This window comes from Micropterus dolomieu, linkage group LG12 (genome assembly GCF_021292245.1).
Source record: "Micropterus dolomieu isolate WLL.071019.BEF.003 ecotype Adirondacks linkage group LG12, ASM2129224v1, whole genome shotgun sequence".
NCBI classification, from domain to species: domain Eukaryota; kingdom Metazoa; phylum Chordata; class Actinopteri; order Centrarchiformes; family Centrarchidae; genus Micropterus; species Micropterus dolomieu.
In genome coordinates this window covers 8,630,540-8,647,943 of record NC_060161.1, presented here as the reverse complement: position 1 = coordinate 8,647,943, position 17,404 = coordinate 8,630,540, and the positions used below count along the sequence as shown (strand labels likewise).

The following is a 17,404-nucleotide window of genomic DNA, read 5'->3' as shown; positions in this document are numbered from 1 at the left end:
GCCCTTTTTAGATCATGGCGGGGAGCATGACTCTGTACAAACAGCAGATGTCATAAGTCAGTGCACACAGGTCTGCGGAGAAGAGCTCACTGGCCGGTCTTGCTCAAAGATTCTTTTGGCCAAAATATATCCTGAAGGATGTCATGATGACGCAAAAAATGTCTATGTTATTATGGATGAACAAAGCAACAGGTCTTTGGCTTGCTCAGAATTCTTTGACACCTTCAACATCAAAAGTCCAACTACATCCAACTCTCTGAAGACCTGCTCTGGCACAACCGAGAACAGGGGCAGGACAGCCTCCGGCTTCTTCATAGAGTCACTGAATGGTAAAACAGTACAACGCCTGCCAAGACTGCTGGAATGTAATGAGATACCAGATAACAGAGCAGAAATTCCAACACCTAGTGCTGCTTCATTCCATCCTCACCTAAGACTAGTAGCTCACCACATTCCAGAGCTGGATCCCGACGCTTCCATTATGGTTCCATTATGGTTCGGTCGAGATGTCATCAGGCTCCACAAGGTTCATATGGTCAATGGTCCACGAGATGCTCTTTATGCCCAGAAACTTGACCTGGAATGGGTCGTTATTGGTAATGTCTGTTTGGGGAGTGCTCACAAGCCACTGGATGTAAACACCTTCTTTACCGATGCCCTGGATCCATCGCCCAACAGTCTTCAACCCAGTCCGAGTATCTTTGATGTGAAAGAGATGTACGGACTCAAGTCATCAGAGCTTCATGGAGCACCCTCTCAAGGAACATGTGATTATGAGGATGGTACCTGCTTAGGCCACACAGTTTTTCAGCTGACCAACGACGACCAAAAGGTGGGCCCATCCATTGAAGACCTCACTTTCATGGCAATAATGGAACAGGCCATCAAGAAGGACAGCAACAGCTGGATAGCTCCTTTGCCTTTCAGACTCCCAAGACAACAGCTTCCTGACAATAGATCCTAGGCCCTCAAACGCTTCTCCTCTCTCAAACGAAGTCTCGAGAGGAAGCCAGAGATGAGTCAACACTTTTTCTCATTTATGGGAAAGTTACTTGAGAATGGACATGCTGTAGTGGCGCCTCCCCTCGAAAAGGATGAGGAACGGTGGTATCTGCCTACCTTTGGAGTATACCATCCAAGGAAACCCGGCAACATCCGTGTTGTTTTTGACTCCAGTGCCCAGTACGAGGGGGTGTTCTGTTAAAAGGACCTGACCTCAATAACTCCCTTTTGGGGATCCTCATTAGATTTTGTAGAGAAGCTATTGCTGTAACAGCAGATATTGAGCAGATGTTTTACTCTTTCCTTGTGAGAAAGCAAGACAGGAACTTCTTGCGCTTCTTGTGATGAAGATCATTTCCGGCGGCGGCATGAGCAGGACGCTGATCCAGTAGCTCCGTACGTGTCTTGTTGTTTTTAATACTTTAAGTGTGTTTTTTTAAATTTTAACTCTTTATATAACACTAGCCGAGTGTGTGTAAAACTTTATATATCCTATGGATACAATTACTTTTTATGAACAACATAGCAGTGGACAACTTGTTCAATTCAAGGGAGAAGCTGCTTTCACTCCAAACAATGGGACGAGCCGGCATTTTCCACCAAATACCTGGGGAAGAGGCACTTAGGCTGCAGAGCCGGAGCGAAGGTGAAGGCTAGGCTAGCGGCTAAGCGGTGGAAGTACAAGCCCTCGGTTCCGTCGATAGTGATAGGGAATGTGAACTGTCTGACCAACAAGACGGACGAGCTGGCTGCCCTACTGAGGACGGACAGGACGTTGAGGGAGTGCAGTTTACTTTGCCTCTCTGAAACCTGGCTAACCCAGAACACCCCGGATGCTAATGTGGCTCTACATGGATTCACTACAGTGAGAGCGGACCAGGACTGTGGACGCTGCAGCAAAAGCAAAGGGGGGGGGGGACTTGCGCTGTTTATCAACAACAGATGGTGCAACCAGGGGCATGTTACGGTGAAGGAGATCGTGTGCAACAGCGACATGGAGTTGGTCTCAGACCATACTACATGCCTAGAGAGTTCTCCCACGCCCTTGCTGTTTTTGTTTACGTCCCTCTGCGTGCAGATGCAAAGACCGCGTGTGACGAGGGGGTCACACACTGCACTACTGACTACCTGAACTTCTGCATTGACGTTGTGCTCCCCACCAGAATGGTACGCTGCTTCCCAAACAACAAGCCCTGGATCACCAGTAATGTCAAGGACATCCTGAACAGGAAGGAGAGGGCATTCAAGGATTGTGACAGAGATGAGCTGAAGCGCGTACAAGGGGAACTCAAGGTCCACCTGAGAGAGGCGAAGGAGGACTACAGAAGGAAGGTAGAACAGAAGCTTCAGCACAACAACATGAGGGAGGTCTGGAATGGCATGAATACCATCACAGGTAGCAAGAAGAAGAAGTGCAGTATTGCAATGCTGGAAGAGCAAACCAGCTAAACCTGTCACCATGGATCAGGTGAGCAGAGAGCTGAGGAGGCTCCGTCCAAGGAAAGCAGCAGGCCCGGACAGAGTGTGTCCAAGGATGCTTAAAGCCTGTTCTGCTGAACTGGGGGAGCCACTCCAGCATGTCTTCAACCTGAGCCTGCAGCTAGGGAGGGTCCCAGTGCTCTGGAAGACTTCATGTCTCATCCCGGTTCCCAAGAAAAAACACCCCAGGGAGCCAGGTGACTTCAGACCAGTAGCACTGACATCAAACATCATGAAGACCTTTGAATGGCTGCTGCTACATGTCCTCAGACCCCAGGTTCACCATGCACAAGATCCACTGCAGTTTGGATACCAGGAGAAGGTGGGCGTGGAAGATGCCATCCTCTATCTGCTCCACAGGGCCTACTCACATCTGGACAAGGTGAGCGGCGCTGTGAGAATGGCGTTTTTTGATTTCTCCAGCGCCTTCGACACCATCCGGCTACTCCTACTGAGAGACAAGCTGACAGAGATGAGGGTGGACCCACGCTTGGTGACATGGATTAGGGACTACCTCACAGAGAGACCACAGTACGTCAGACTGAAGGGCCACACGTCAGGCACGGTGGTTTGCAGCACCGGAGCACCACAGGGGACCGTGCTCTCTCCCGTCCTCTTCACCTTGTACACATCTGACTTCCAGTATAACACCGGGCTCCGCCACATGCAGAAATACTCAGACGATACTGTGATAGTTGGCTGCATCAAGGATGGACAGGAGGAGGGTTACAGGAGCCTGGTAGAGGACTTCGTGAGGTGGTGCAGGACCAACCATCTGCAGCTGAACACCTCCTGTCCCAGCCCAGCTCCACCAACAGACTTAAAAACTCTTTCGTCCCCCTCATGTCAGTAGAGCTCATTAACAGGGAGGACAATAGACAAAAGAACAATTTCTACCTCCATCTATGCTCCATTTGCACTTTTACTGTGGCTACTGTGTTATAAGTTATTTTAATTTTAATTCTACTATAATATAGGTTTAATGTATGTATGTTTCGTATCCTACTGTATACTTGAATTTCCCTTGGGATAAATAAAGTATCTATCTATCTATCTATCTATCTATCTATCTATCTTGTGGTTCCAAGATAATAATCCTGCTCAGGATGTTATTGAGTACTGCATGACTGTGCACGTCTTTGGTAACAGCCCAAGTCCAGCAGTTGCTACTTACTGCCTTAGAGAGTCCGTGAAAGAAGGAGGACAGCACCATGACCCTGATGTAAGACAGTTTATCAACCGTGACTTCTATGTTGACGACGGACTTAAGTCACTTCCCAGTGCTACAGGTGCAATCAGTCTGCTGAAGAAGACCCAGGACAATCTTGCAAGCTCAAACCTGAGGCTGCACAAAATTGCCCCTAACAGCAAAGAAGTTATGGATGTTTTCCCATCTCAAGATCTTGCCAATGACCTGAAAGATTTGGACTTAGGCGCAGATACTCCTCCAGTACAGCGTAGCCTGGGCCTTAACTGGGATTTGGTGTCTGACAGTTTCATCTTTAAAGTTGATAATGAAGAGAAACCCTTCACCCGCTGTTGTGTCTTATCTGTTGTGAACAGCATCTATGACCCTCTGGGGTTTGTAGCTCCTGTTGTCAGTCAAGGAAAGCACATCCTACGAGAGCTTACCCAGGGGAAAGGTGATTGGGATTCACCATTGCCTGAGGAGATGAAAGTCCAGTGGACATCCTGATGAGATTCACTAAAAGATCTTGGTGACTTGTGGATCAAAAGACCCTACACCAAGGTGTCTCCTTCCACAGCAAAAAGGAGGGAACTTTCCATCTTTTCAGATGCATCCACAGGCTATAGCAGCAGTTGCTTACCTTACAGTGATTGATGAACGTGGAAACTCCCACACAGGCTTTGTCATGGGTAAGGCAAAACTGGCTCCGAGGCCTGAACATACAGTTCCAAGACTGGAGCTCTGTGCCGCTGCGCTGGCAGTAGAGTTGGCAGATGTTGTTTCATCCGAGCTTGACATCCCAATTGACTCTATGACCTTTTATACAGATAGCAAGGTCGTCTTGGGATATATTTACAACAAAACGAGACGCTTCTATGTGTACGTGAGCAATTGGATCATTCGCATCCACAGATCCTCTCAGCCACAACAATGGAAGTACATTCCAACTGACCAAAATCCTGCAGCCTGCGCAACCAGGTCCATCTCTGCTGCTTGTCTCTCTGATGCCACATGGCTCAGTGGGCCTTCCTTCCTGCATAAAGAATCTGAAGCAGTAAGATCAGATTAACTTGTTGACACAGAACATTATAGCATTGCATGCATCTTCCAGCCAGTCCAACAACTTTAGAACGGTGACCTGTCCTCGCTGCCAAAGACCTGGTCATTATGCTCGGGACTGTGATAATGAGAGGGTCTCTCGCCCAGCTTTTTCTTCTCCCGGTCATCCTCCTCAGGTCCAAGCTACTGTGGCCTCCCAGCCCGGTGAATTCCTAGCCCCCCACTTGTTAAGCCACCCTGGAGGGGACGTTGCTGACCACACTACGCAAGATAGCCCAGTAAGAGCTGCTGCTGTCTCCCAGTTGCTAGGCCCTTGCCGTAAAGTAGCTGTGAGTTTAGGGGGATTAGTGGTAAACTGTTAGATACAGGGTCTAATGTATCTACCCTCAAACCAATATCAGCAGGTCTTTCAAGCAGCTATCTCTGTTCTTCCTTCCCACACAACAACTGACCTAAAGGCCCTCCAGGAAAATGACCCTGCCCTAAGTGCCTTTCTTCCCTTTTGGCAGCACCAGAGAATGTCTAGCCGGGCTGAAAAGGAAACCCTGCGAATGTCAGCACGAAGGAAAATGCAGCAGTGGGACCGTATCCATGTTGTTGATGGTCTCCTTTACCGCAGGATTGTCAGGCCGGAGGGGGGAGAGGAGGTCCAGCAGATAATCTTGCCTGAGTGCCTAAAGGAAGAAGTGCTACAACAGCTACATCAAAACCATGGACACCAGGGAATTGAGAGAACCACTGAACTGGTTAAGCAACGCTGCTACTGGCCTGGGATGGGAGAAGATATTAAGCAGTGTAGAAGGTGTGCAGTGGCAAAAAGCATTCAGCCACAGATCCGAGCCCCCAAGAGACTGACAAATGGCTGCCAGACCCAACCAAATACTAGCTATTGACATCTCATTTGTGGAGCCTTCCAGAGATGGTAGAGAGCAAGTTTTAGTGATGACTGATGTTTTCAAAAAATTTACACTGGCCATACCCACACGAGACCAGAAGGCGACCACGGTGGCGCAGGTGTTGGTGAAGGAATGGTTTTACCGGTTTGGGGTTCCTGCACGCATTCATTCAGACCAAGGCAGAAATTTTGAAAGTGCTCTGATTCGGCAGCTCTGTGGCCTGTATAGTATCCGCACTACTCCATAGGGTGGTGGATTTTGGGAACCCCTTTCCCCTTCACTGCATGTGGTGGTGTATGTGACAGCTGTGTGCGCATGTTTAACCTAGTTTTATTGTGTGTTGTATGTGTGTATTTTGTCTTTAAGTGGCTGCGCACCAGTGGGAGTAGTGATGTCAAGGCACCTGGGTGGCCCACAGGTAACCCCCCTTGCATGACTGGCTTTTGTAGCTGCTTTCATCCCTTAGCATTTCTGGCAGCATTGGCATCTACATCTTATCTGTTTTTATTGTTTGAGCTTGTGCAGTAAATAAAATTGCCCAAAACCTGATTTTTAATTATAATAATAATATAATAATATAATAATATTTAAATCTTCCTTCCGGTCGAAACCCATGTCTCTGAATCTTATTAATTGTGGGAAACCTATGGCAACTGGTAATTAAATATTTGGGGATTTGGACCCCTAACTGTTAAAACAATTTCTCTGCGCTACTTAGACATGTGACATTTACTATGAGTGACATTTAAACTTTTTTATTCACACTACTCAGCTGAGATACACCTCATTTGCGTTTTCTGCCGAGCATTTCAAATTTGCTTAAAATGTATTGGACAGTGGGACAAAAACATAGCTTGAGAGAAACACAGGAGCACAAAATATCTTCAAGGGCACAAGTGAACAGCTGATAACAAAAAACCTCTCCACACAAGAGATGCTGGTGGCTACAAAGCTACCAGCATATCTTGGCGTTCCACTCCATGTGACTTGTTTACTGGGCAGGTCATTATGACTGTTGCCAGGACAGGACTGTTTACATCCTATCGGGTTTCACTGACCCCCTCTTCCATGTCTGTAATGCTAATTGGCTTAGAGGAGACTAGATAATGACTAGGCCCACAAGAAACACTCGCTCCTCCCTACAGGACTGTAAAGCCATTTTTATATGATAACACAAAATGTGCATGTGGAGATTATATTAGGTGGACAACATGAGCAGAAAATACATTATGTGGATTGTATGCTAATTAGATACACACTTAACATGTAAGTTAAAGCTGCATTATTAATATTATTTTAATATAAAAAATGGATTAAAAGACTATGTGTAATGTTAAAAGTGTTGCCTGTAGTGACAAATCCATAAAGAATTATCACCAACTCTGCAGTTTCCCTCAGCAGCATAGCTCTGATAAACTCACTATACACTGCCTGCTTAGCACCAAACTGCAGACAGGCAAAGTTGGAGACTAGCAGGTGAACACAGTGGAGCATATAGCAGCTAAAGAACAAGATACTTTCCTCAGGAGTTGGTGGAAACCAAACCAGAGCTAAAAACACCGTGAATATTGCACTTACATTAACCATGTGGATACAAACAAGCTTCCAATTGGATAATGCTGTGTCTGCTGGATATGTAAATTTTTAGCTTGTTCCCCTGTCCGCAGGTGGCCAAAAAATCACTTACTACAACTTTAAGGAAATAACAACCACAACCTAACTGTGTTAGAAAGTGTGAAGTTGGCAGCCGAAGCTATTTTATAAACAAAGCTGTGCACTTGCCCTCTGTAAAAAGTAAAATCATTCTGTTTTTCATCCACTTCTTATTCCAAAAGTCTGAAACTATATTTTGACTTTTTGTAGGAGGAAAAGCACAGGTGTAACTAACAACTTTAACAATGACGATTAAATTTAAGTAGCCCAGTAAGCAATGCCACTTAGGACGCATGCATAATATTAGAAGGCAACTCCCAAATGAAATGCTGATTCAATGCTCTCTGCGTCAGAGCCAAACGTCAACAGCGACAGCAGTGACTGCCATAAAGGAAAAGGTGGGGAAAATCAAACCACCGACCTTGTGATAAGTGGACGACCGCTCTAACCCCTGAGCCACAGCCGCCCCGGGTCATATGGTATAGACTACTGCTATTTACTATCTGTGGGGTGACGTAGGGCTGCATGTAGCCTTCTCCAGACCTTTCTCCACCTAGAGTACGTTAAAACTGTTGGTGCTGCTGTCCAGTTCGCATGCATGTTCAGGTGGTAGGCGGTGAGCACTAGTGCACCTGCAGAGAAGTCAACTGTAGTTCAAATTCCCCAAGCAAACTCTTGCTGTCATTGCCCTATCACAAGTATGACTCCTCTCTGAACTGTAATATAAAACAAAAAGGTGACCTGCTAATCATTAAGCACTTTAAACAATTGTCATCATCAAGATTTGGATACTTGAAGTCTGAAGAGTTAGTTAGTATCCAATAAAATAAGATGAACAGCTTGGGGGAATAGTAGAGTTTGCATATTTAAGGGGACCGCAAGAATGGTTTACTGGTGGGGGGTGTTTGACCGATTATAGGGTGTCGGTCTGGGGCCAAAAATGCCAGGGCCATGATTTTGTTCCAGTCCAGCCATGTTGGACAATGTCTTCCTACACTTCCGTCAAAATATACCATGTATAAAAAAACGTTTTGTTCGTACTGTGCAGCCGTAGAGAGTGTGTGAGTGTGGTGAATGATGCTATCTGTGTCCTACCTGATTGCAGGTGCTGATGTCCACTCCCCCTTTCAGATATTCCAAAACCTTGTCGATGTTCCCTGCCCTCGCCGCTCGCAGGAAACTGGTGTTGCTGTCCGACTAGAAGAGTCACAGAGGAAATATATTTCAAAAAGAATCTACATAATGTCCAAATCACATTTACATTTTGTTACTGGCTGTCAAGAAGGATGGTAATCACATCATTTTACCACTCTACCGACCAGTTTGTATATTGCAGCCTTATCCTTTTAACACAGTTGTTTCTGACACATACACAAAACTACCTAATGTGTTCATTGTGTTGGGCTCATTAGTTTTTAAAAAATACTTAATTACACATACTTTTAATAGTGTTGGCACATCTGGTCACACGGGTGACACAACAGAACAGTCCTGCCAATGGTTTTACATTATTCCAGTGATCAACAGGTGGCAGTAACATGACAAGAAATGCAGCAATGCACCAGCAAAGGCAGTGAAGAAGAAGACTGTGGGACAGGAAACACTGAAACAATGCTAGACTTCAAACACTTCGAACTAATCGAATTTGCAAATGTTTTATGAGGAAGGAAATACATTCAACGCATTTATTAGAGCTCAAGAACTCACACAATTTGGTTTGGTGAGTAGCATGGACGTGAACATAATCCCACAGGGCACCTTTAATTTGTTGTACTCTTAGATACTGTGAGCAATGATAATGAAGGTGAGTCTAAACTAATGTAAGCAGGCTGTTTGTAGAAATAAACTTTAACAATATTATCTATGTATGCACATCCATGCAATCAACATGTTCCAGCTAGTTTTTTTTAAGCAAAAATTAGTTTCTTAAAGCAGTGGTTCTTTAATTGGGGTTCGGGGACCCCCAGGAGTCCTTGAAGAGGTTCCAGGGGGTCCCCGGCACAAGGGGAAATAATTTATTTTAATTATAATTTCATCCGTAGTAAAATGACAGAATGTATGACTACTTACACTTTCTGTAATACAATCACAATAAATGATTATCTACAATAACTGTGGAGCCATAATTAGTAGAATTTGTTTTCCTTAGTGTGCAATAATGTGTGTCTGTAGTTTGGGAAGGACATGTCCCCTGTCTGTTTTTGGATGCTGAGTGAGATGCAGTTGGAAACGGACCAGGACTGTAAGGAGGCAGAATGATTCAGCACTTTCCTCTTGGTGCCTTCACTAAAGCTAAAATCCTGGCTCACACACAACTTGTTCAAAGCTCCCAGCTCTCTCCTCCTTGTGGAAAAACACTGTGTGATGCTTATTTTTACTGCATTCAAACTGCGTTAGTCCTTCCACGGGGAGGTCAGAGACAGAAACACTGTAGCACCACTCATACTAGTACACCACTGTCTTGCTCATGGATAATATAGTGGATGTTCTGTTTGTTTTCTAGCTGAATAATGGTCTCTCATTGGCTGTCAAGGTCAAATTTCACTGGCAAACTTCTTCAGAGTTGACCGTTATTAGAGTCAGAGTTTTGTGTGTCCTTTCCTTTTTTCACAGTCACTCGGTCACCTACAGCACAACACTGCGCACAGTTTCACATTCAGAATGCAGTGATCAGAGGAAAGAATGCAGCACTGATTATGTATAAAATGAGCAGCGACACTGCAGCACTGATGTCTACTTCACACTCATACAAATAGCTGTGGTCTCATGTTTCTAGCTGACCTGCAGTCAGCTGTCTGGCTACTGCAGAGCACTGCACTGCATCACTCAGTCTCAGCTACTCGAGCTTTCTGCACACCCCCATGATCATCTCAAAGGACGATACTGATGTACCTCCATGTTTTAGTCGACTATCCACACACAACATTCAAGTACAGGCAGTTTACAATTCATGCTACTACACTACAAATTCAACTTGCAGAGACTTGAAGCCTGTTGGAGATAGATGTTGATGTTGATTGTTCTTTACCATTAATTGACACAATAAATGGGGCTTTTAGGGCCCCTAATGGTTGAGGCCCCGGGGCAGTACTTACTACTACCACTGTGCATGCCGTTACTTTTAGTTTTAATAGAGCTAGGCTAGCAGTTTCCAGTCTTTGTGCTAAGCTCCTTATCTGATTCTGGGTAAGAGAGCAAACAAAAGGATTTCCCAAAATGTCAGAGTGTTCCTTTAATGAAGTGATGACAACGAATAGTCTGATCCCTGGAACTGAAAGAACAAGCTGCAACTCTAAAGGGCAGTAAACACCAGCAGTGTCTTGGCACACATTGCAAGTCGATGCGGGTCAACTGCAATGACATGCCTGCATCAACTCTTCATAAAAGCAGCAATTTGATCACATTTAGTCCCATGTTTGGCACGTGCCAGGTACTACACCCTTGACTAAGTAGTCAAGACTCTGTCTGTATTACGGTCGTCAATTGATGAACATTAAACAATGGGACACATGTGCAATTGAACATCTGGTACCTGAATGGATTGTAAAGTGGGAATTCGGAGTGACCTTATAAGAACTCTTAGAAAAACAATCTCATTTACAATAAAACAGAAAATATGTCTACTAAGCCCTGGGTAGACTTGTTCATACAGACTCATACATGTTGGTACAGTGTTAGCATTGTTTTCTAGCAGCACTGGACAAAGCAGCCATTACCCACAAGCAAGCCTGCCTGATAATATCCTCACATTCCCTCCAGAGCTGCCGAGTCACATTATGCAAGACCATACCCTAATCATCTTTCTGCAACTGCTGGGTTGCTATAGTGACACTCAGACCAACAGGACTCTCAGACAAGTGAGGCTTTTCAATGAAAAACACTTACCATTAGAGATAAAGGGAGAATTGTGGTAGCCAGCTTCCTACAGAAACGGTTTCATAACTCCTGGTTATAAGGAGCTTAGTCAGTTTGTCACTCTCTTAGATGGGAAATTTTTTGAATGTGCATAAAGGTTATTGCTTTCATTACTGTTCAAAATGTACATTTTATAATGGAGTTAGGTAGATATGTAAAATGAAAAATAAATAACCTTGTGTCCCAACCACACTGGCTGCATCATTTCTACTGTATCTGTAATATATAATCGTAAAGTGCATGCTTTCTATAACTATCTGCTCCTGCTTCTCTTTCAGCTGTGTCTAGACACATTACTTCATGACTTAATCAAACCTGCCAAGCGTAACGAAGCTCCTAAAGCTCCTCCACCACCACATTACATCAAACATTCATTTATAAAGTCACTGTCTTCATCTGTGGAGTGCGAGGAGCTTTATCAATAATGCAAAACAATCCCCTACACTCCTACACACACATACACACTGTGCGAGACCCAGTGCCCAGGCCGGGAGCATCCTTGCCCCTCCCAGTTACCACGGAGACTAGCACTGCCCTCACTGGAGGTAACCATGACAACAAGGCTTTCTGTCTGTCAGCAAAGTAAGCACAGAAAACATGTAGAGCATTACTTCCTTTAGAACTGTCTGTCAAACACAGCGGCACGCCATGGCATCAGGGTGTCATTCACATGTGAGATATACTGGACATTTATGTGTGTGTGTGTATCCAGAACCATGTCAGATCCTTTTGAGACACACACACACACACACATTCCCTTTCTCTGAACCTTTTTATTATCACAATTATTATGAGCGTGTCTTGTTTGTCAGAATGTACCAATTGCACTAGTTCAGTCAGGAGAACTTTATCAAAGAACTCTGCAGTAGTTATGTTTGGTTGTACAGCTCTGTTTAGGGACAGGGAGGATCTTGGCCTACGTGGAAAGCCATAAGGCAGAAAAGGAAGACCTCCCTGCCTATCCTTGTGCATACATGGAAAGCCTGATGCAGAGAGAGCAGCAGCAAAGAGCGCCTCCCAGGGTACCGAACAGAGCAGCATCAATAACAGAAATTACATTGATTGGTCAGGAATGGCTTGAAAGGAGGAGCTGGGGTGGCGGCGGGTTAAAAATGGCTCGCGGAGGAAGCAGCAAGGGTAGGCAGGCTAAAGGATCTTAAATAAGGCGCCTTGTGTGGAATTTGCTAACGAATGCTGAAAGGGAAATCAGCTGAGCGGTCAGCTGATGTGGCTGGCTCAAGATGGCTGCTGTCAGCTGACATGCTGGGATTGTGAGATGAGCGTGACTTTGTTGCCTGCCTGTACTAATGCTATATGCTCGATTTGTAATTTGCTAGCTAAGATTAGCTACACAAAAATAACACATAAATGATGTGTAATGATGAGTGAGAGTAGCACCCACACTAACACTTCAAGTTTTTCACTTAACAGTTTAGCATGGATCTAACTAACACTTACGTATAAATCCAGTAAGCACAGTTTTGGTTTTAGGATTTAATCAAATCAACATGGTCAGCCACTACCAGCACACAGGGGGAAAAGTTAATTGTTGGCTTTGACAAAATAATCTGAACTGAGTGTTCATGAAGGCTGTGTGGTGTGGTTAAAAGCTGTAGGGAAATTAAGATTATTTTGTCAAACTACTGTTTCTAAGGTCAAGAATGAAGTGCCATGCTCATTTCCAATAGACCATGGCAGACAATCTGACTTTTTGAAGGTGAAGCACATGCAACTTCTAAAATGAATGATGACTCCATTCCACTGACATGTCAGTGAGCCAACATGCAGCTGGGCCCTGGAAGTGGAACATCTAAACGGAAACAGCCCTCATCAATGTTATTAATTACACATTACATCAGCTTTTCCTGCTATGGCCTCTCAAAATGTCCACTGTAAAAAAAGAGCTCCCGTTTAGAGCTCCCATAGACGATTTTGACGGAGAAGATAAACCCTGTGACAAATGGGGACTTATGCACACACTGTGTTGACAAGTCAGCACATTTTTAAAATATTCATGCTTGAGATACTTGGGCAACATTTATGTCATAAAGAAGGGAAGCGTTTTCGGGTAACGTGAACTAGACGTTATATTTTGCATCAAACATGTTTAATGATTGGAAACTGCTCTCCTGTACGCAAAATGAAGTAGTTGAGCTGTTGGTGAAGTCTTGAATACAGGAACATAAAAAGAGTCAGGACTTAACTCATGTTAGCTTTTTGTTCTTAACTTCTGGCTAACTGAACAAAATGTTAATAGTTTATTAACACCAATAGTGTGTGTTAAAGTGCTAAAGATAATTACCTTAAGTGTATTCATTTCAGAGAATTATTACCCAACTCTGCAGCTCTGTGGAGCTTTTTGGCATATTTGAACTCATTATTTTGGTTATATTTTATGCAGGCTAAGGTTCAGTTTCACCGCTCAATGATTCAGTCTCATTTCCATCAACATTTCAAAAGTGGCCAATAAAATTTCTAAGTGGTAGACAAAAGAATACTTTTTCAGACCCTGAAAATATCAGAATTTGGGCTTTGAATTCCTATATTTTTCTCTATTTGGCCCCTAATCAAAAAGGTTTGGCCACCCCTACAGTACGCAATTAATCATGATCATAAATGTAACTTTTCCATCCTCCAGAATAGCACATTGCTGTATGAATGCTTCGTTTTAGATGTGGAGTGATACATCTCACTTCTAAAAGATCTTTGTTGGGAGTTGCACATGCGTAGTAACTTGTTAAGGACCACTAGCTAATCAGAAGCAGAGTAGGGCGAGCCCTGAAAAGCCGGTAAACACGGCTGCAGTTAAGTTGTACGTGCTCCCCCTTACCAGCTTAGCAACATGGACTAGAGCAAGAGTTTCAGAGTGGTGAGTTATTAATCTGTAACAAAAGTATCTTTCATCCATAAAGTTTTACCTGAGCTCTGTCTCTACATCACAGTAACAACTTTCTGTCCACTGACTGGTTGGAGGGTAGCTAGTGTTTGGAAGGGAGAGGAGAGGCAGCAGGCGGACGTCTTGTCACTGTGTGTTGAAGCTCAGTGTGTTTCCACCAGTGTTTTTGAGGGTGTGTCTGACTATCCGCTAAGCGAGCATTATGATGCATGTGTCGGCAGCGGAAGAAAAGGCTGGACACCAGACGAGCTGTTTTCAGGCAGTTCAGAGCAGAATTTCTGTGGGAGATGGGAACTCCCTTTGGGCTGGACTTTGGGCTTTTTCACTTTGCAAACCTGTTACATGCACAAAAAAGATATATAACTCAATAAAGGAGAGGGGAAAAGACAAAAGCAGAATATGACCTCTTTAAAGACATTTGGCCCACATTAGAACAAGGCTAAAAGTATGCACACATACACACACACACACACACAAGTTGCAACCGTGTCCTTGTTTATTTGATTGAAGAGGCACATTCTATTCCTAGCTGTCAGGACGGAATAACAGTATCTGTGTTTACTAGCAACTGCACTCCTCCCATTGGTGCTGGCTCTCTGTGTGTTTCTGATATTAACAGCTCCTTTGAGTTGCTTTGCACACAGTAGTCCATGAACACACCCACATTTTTGAGATTATGGCGGCACTTCAATCAATGCAACGACAAAAACAAACCACATTTTGCCAAATAAAACCCTGCTTTTCCGTCACACCTGGAAGTTTTCTCCCCGCAGCGACATTAACGATGTAATCACTTACTACAGACCATTCATGCAGAGTATAAATAGCCTGTCCTAATTCATTATCCTCAAGCTGACATAGCTGGAACTATAGTAGGTCCCGATAATATACACCACATTCACCTTCCCTGTGTTTCCATTCCCTTCATTACTATTATGATTAAAGCAGCCAGCGGCTGTTTCCAGCCTATCAGAGCTGTCCCTATGGACCTTTTAGCATACAATCATCAGTGCAGGACCTGGAGGATTATTTATTTCAGACAGATTTTGATCCATATGGCTGAGGGAGCACCCATGTAGTGGTTTCATACGACTGTACCAATACAGCTGTATCATATATACTTATACACTAGTGATCCACAACATATGTGCCAGATTTCATAGGGGGGCAGGTGGACCGCTGACCATTTTCTAATTCACAAAGAAAATTCTTTGATTCACACTGATTGTTTTGTTTAAATAACAATTTGTTATTTAAATTGTTACTCTCTGCCAGAAACCTTTCTAACATGTTGTGAAACTGTCGCTGTTTGGTTCGGTTTTGGCACCAAAGCTACTTAGTTTGTTACAGGATAATATCATGGTTTGGGTTAAAATAATAAGTCAACGTTGACTTTTGGTTTCACATGGGACACTGGTCTCCTGGGTCAAAAGTCCTGTGTCTGACCCATCCATGCATCCACCCAAAGTATGCATTTTAAGTACAAACGAGTCATCTAGATTGTGCTACAGCATGCAAAGTGAGCATTTTCTATTAGAAGAAGTTACCTTTAGGGCATAGAGGCAGCAACTAATGGTTTAATTGATAAATGCAAAAATATTTGATCAATAATTATTTTCCTTTTTCTACTACATGCTTGATTGCATCCTTTTGTAATGCTTGACTAAAATAAGGGCTTTTTTTAACCACTAAACATGCACATATCTGCTACAACTCATAAATAGGAGGATATGACAGCGCCTTTGAAACTGCACCTGACTACAGTATATCAGTTTGAGAGGGGGTCATGGGTCAAGATGTAGAGCTTTTCAGAATAGACCATGTCTAAACACAGGTGGTGGGTGGGATGTGACTGTAAAGAAGATGGAATGGTTTATGAGCACAACATAAGCTATATAAACATGATGATTAGGGAACAGTTACAATTTAATGCTTGATTTGACCTATGCGATTTTAACCAGGCAGTAGAACACAATATACACAATAAATGTAATAAAAATGGATTACAGTAAAAGTGACCTTTAGTACAGAGATATGGGGCTGATAACTGGTCCTTAGTTTAGCTGTCAAGTCAAGTGTTTACTAGAATGTTCCAATGTCCAAATCCTTCCAGCAAACTAGAAGTGCATAATGGTCGACATTGTCTGCAGTTCCTTGTTTAAAACCATAGATCTCTCCTAGATTGTCACAAAGCTCAAGGACCTTAAACTCCTCACTGTGCATATAGATCCCTGACGTACTGACAGGTTGGGTGGACACATCTCTTCTACCCTCTACCTTAACACCAGTGCACCAGACCAATAGGTCCACTTTAAAGTCTGATGCAATGTACACAGATTGGGCGGTTTTCTGCAGATTGTGATGATTTGGGCTTTTTTTTGGTACCATTTGGATGGTTCCCGTCAACAAAAAGTTAGGGTATATATTTACATGTTCATCAGCCGGTGTAACAGTACATCTATGTTTATAGAGTGTCTAGTCAGAATGCTGATGGCACTCAGTATGTTTGACTTCACCACATTCATTCACAGAGACAGTCTAAATGTTGTAATGAAGTTCAGCTCTATTTGTCTCTTTGCAGTTTCACTGACTTTTCTCTTTGTGTTTCTCCTCTCATCCTCTCTCTTTCATCCTATCAGATAATAGAAGCTCAGCTGGAACTGGTGCTGCCAGGTGTCACCACTCTCAAGTCCAACAGTCTGGACCCTCCTGGCTTGAAACATGTAATGCAAACCTTTGACATATCAAGGCCTTTAAAAAAGATCATATGGGAGTTGGAAAACATCTGGATATCTATGCATCCAGCAGTTACAGAGCAACATTGGGATTTGTTTGGAGACGTGTTGGTGTCCATTGTGTCCAATATACAGTGGGTACGGAAAGTATTCAGACCCCTTTAAATTTTTCACTCTTTGTTTCATTGCAGCCATTTTCCAAAAATCAAAAAAGTTCATTTTATTTCTCAGTAATGTACACTCAGCACCCCATCTTGACAGAAAAAAACAGAAATGTAGAAATGTTTGCAAATTTATTTAAAAAGAAAAACTGAAATATCACATGGTCATAAGTATTCAGACCCTTTGCCGTGACACTCATATTTAACTCAGGTGCTGTCTATTTCTTCTGATCATCCTTGAGATGGTTCTACACCTTCATTTGAGTCCAGCTGTGTTTGATTATACTGATTGGACTTGATTAGGAAAGCCACACACCTGTCTATATAAGACCTTACAGCTCACAGTGCATGTCAGAGCAAATGAGAATCATGAGGTCAAAGGAACTGCCTGAAGAGCTCAGAGACAGAATTGTGGCAAG

The 17,404-nt window shown here is 43.5% G+C and overlaps 1 protein-coding gene across 9 annotated transcripts in view; it reads right to left on the bottom strand.

Moving 5' to 3' along the window:
* ank2b (ankyrin 2b, neuronal) overlaps positions 1 to 17,404 on the bottom strand; it is a 235,728-nt gene that overhangs the window by 85,206 nt on the left and 133,118 nt on the right. For all 9 annotated transcript variants that reach the window (XM_046064554.1, XM_046064558.1, XM_046064560.1 and 6 more), the window contains exon 2: positions 8,374 to 8,475. In XM_046064554.1, the coding sequence (XP_045920510.1) occupies positions 8,374 to 8,475 (102 nt within the window). The remainder of the gene's footprint in view (positions 1 to 8,373; positions 8,476 to 17,404) is intronic.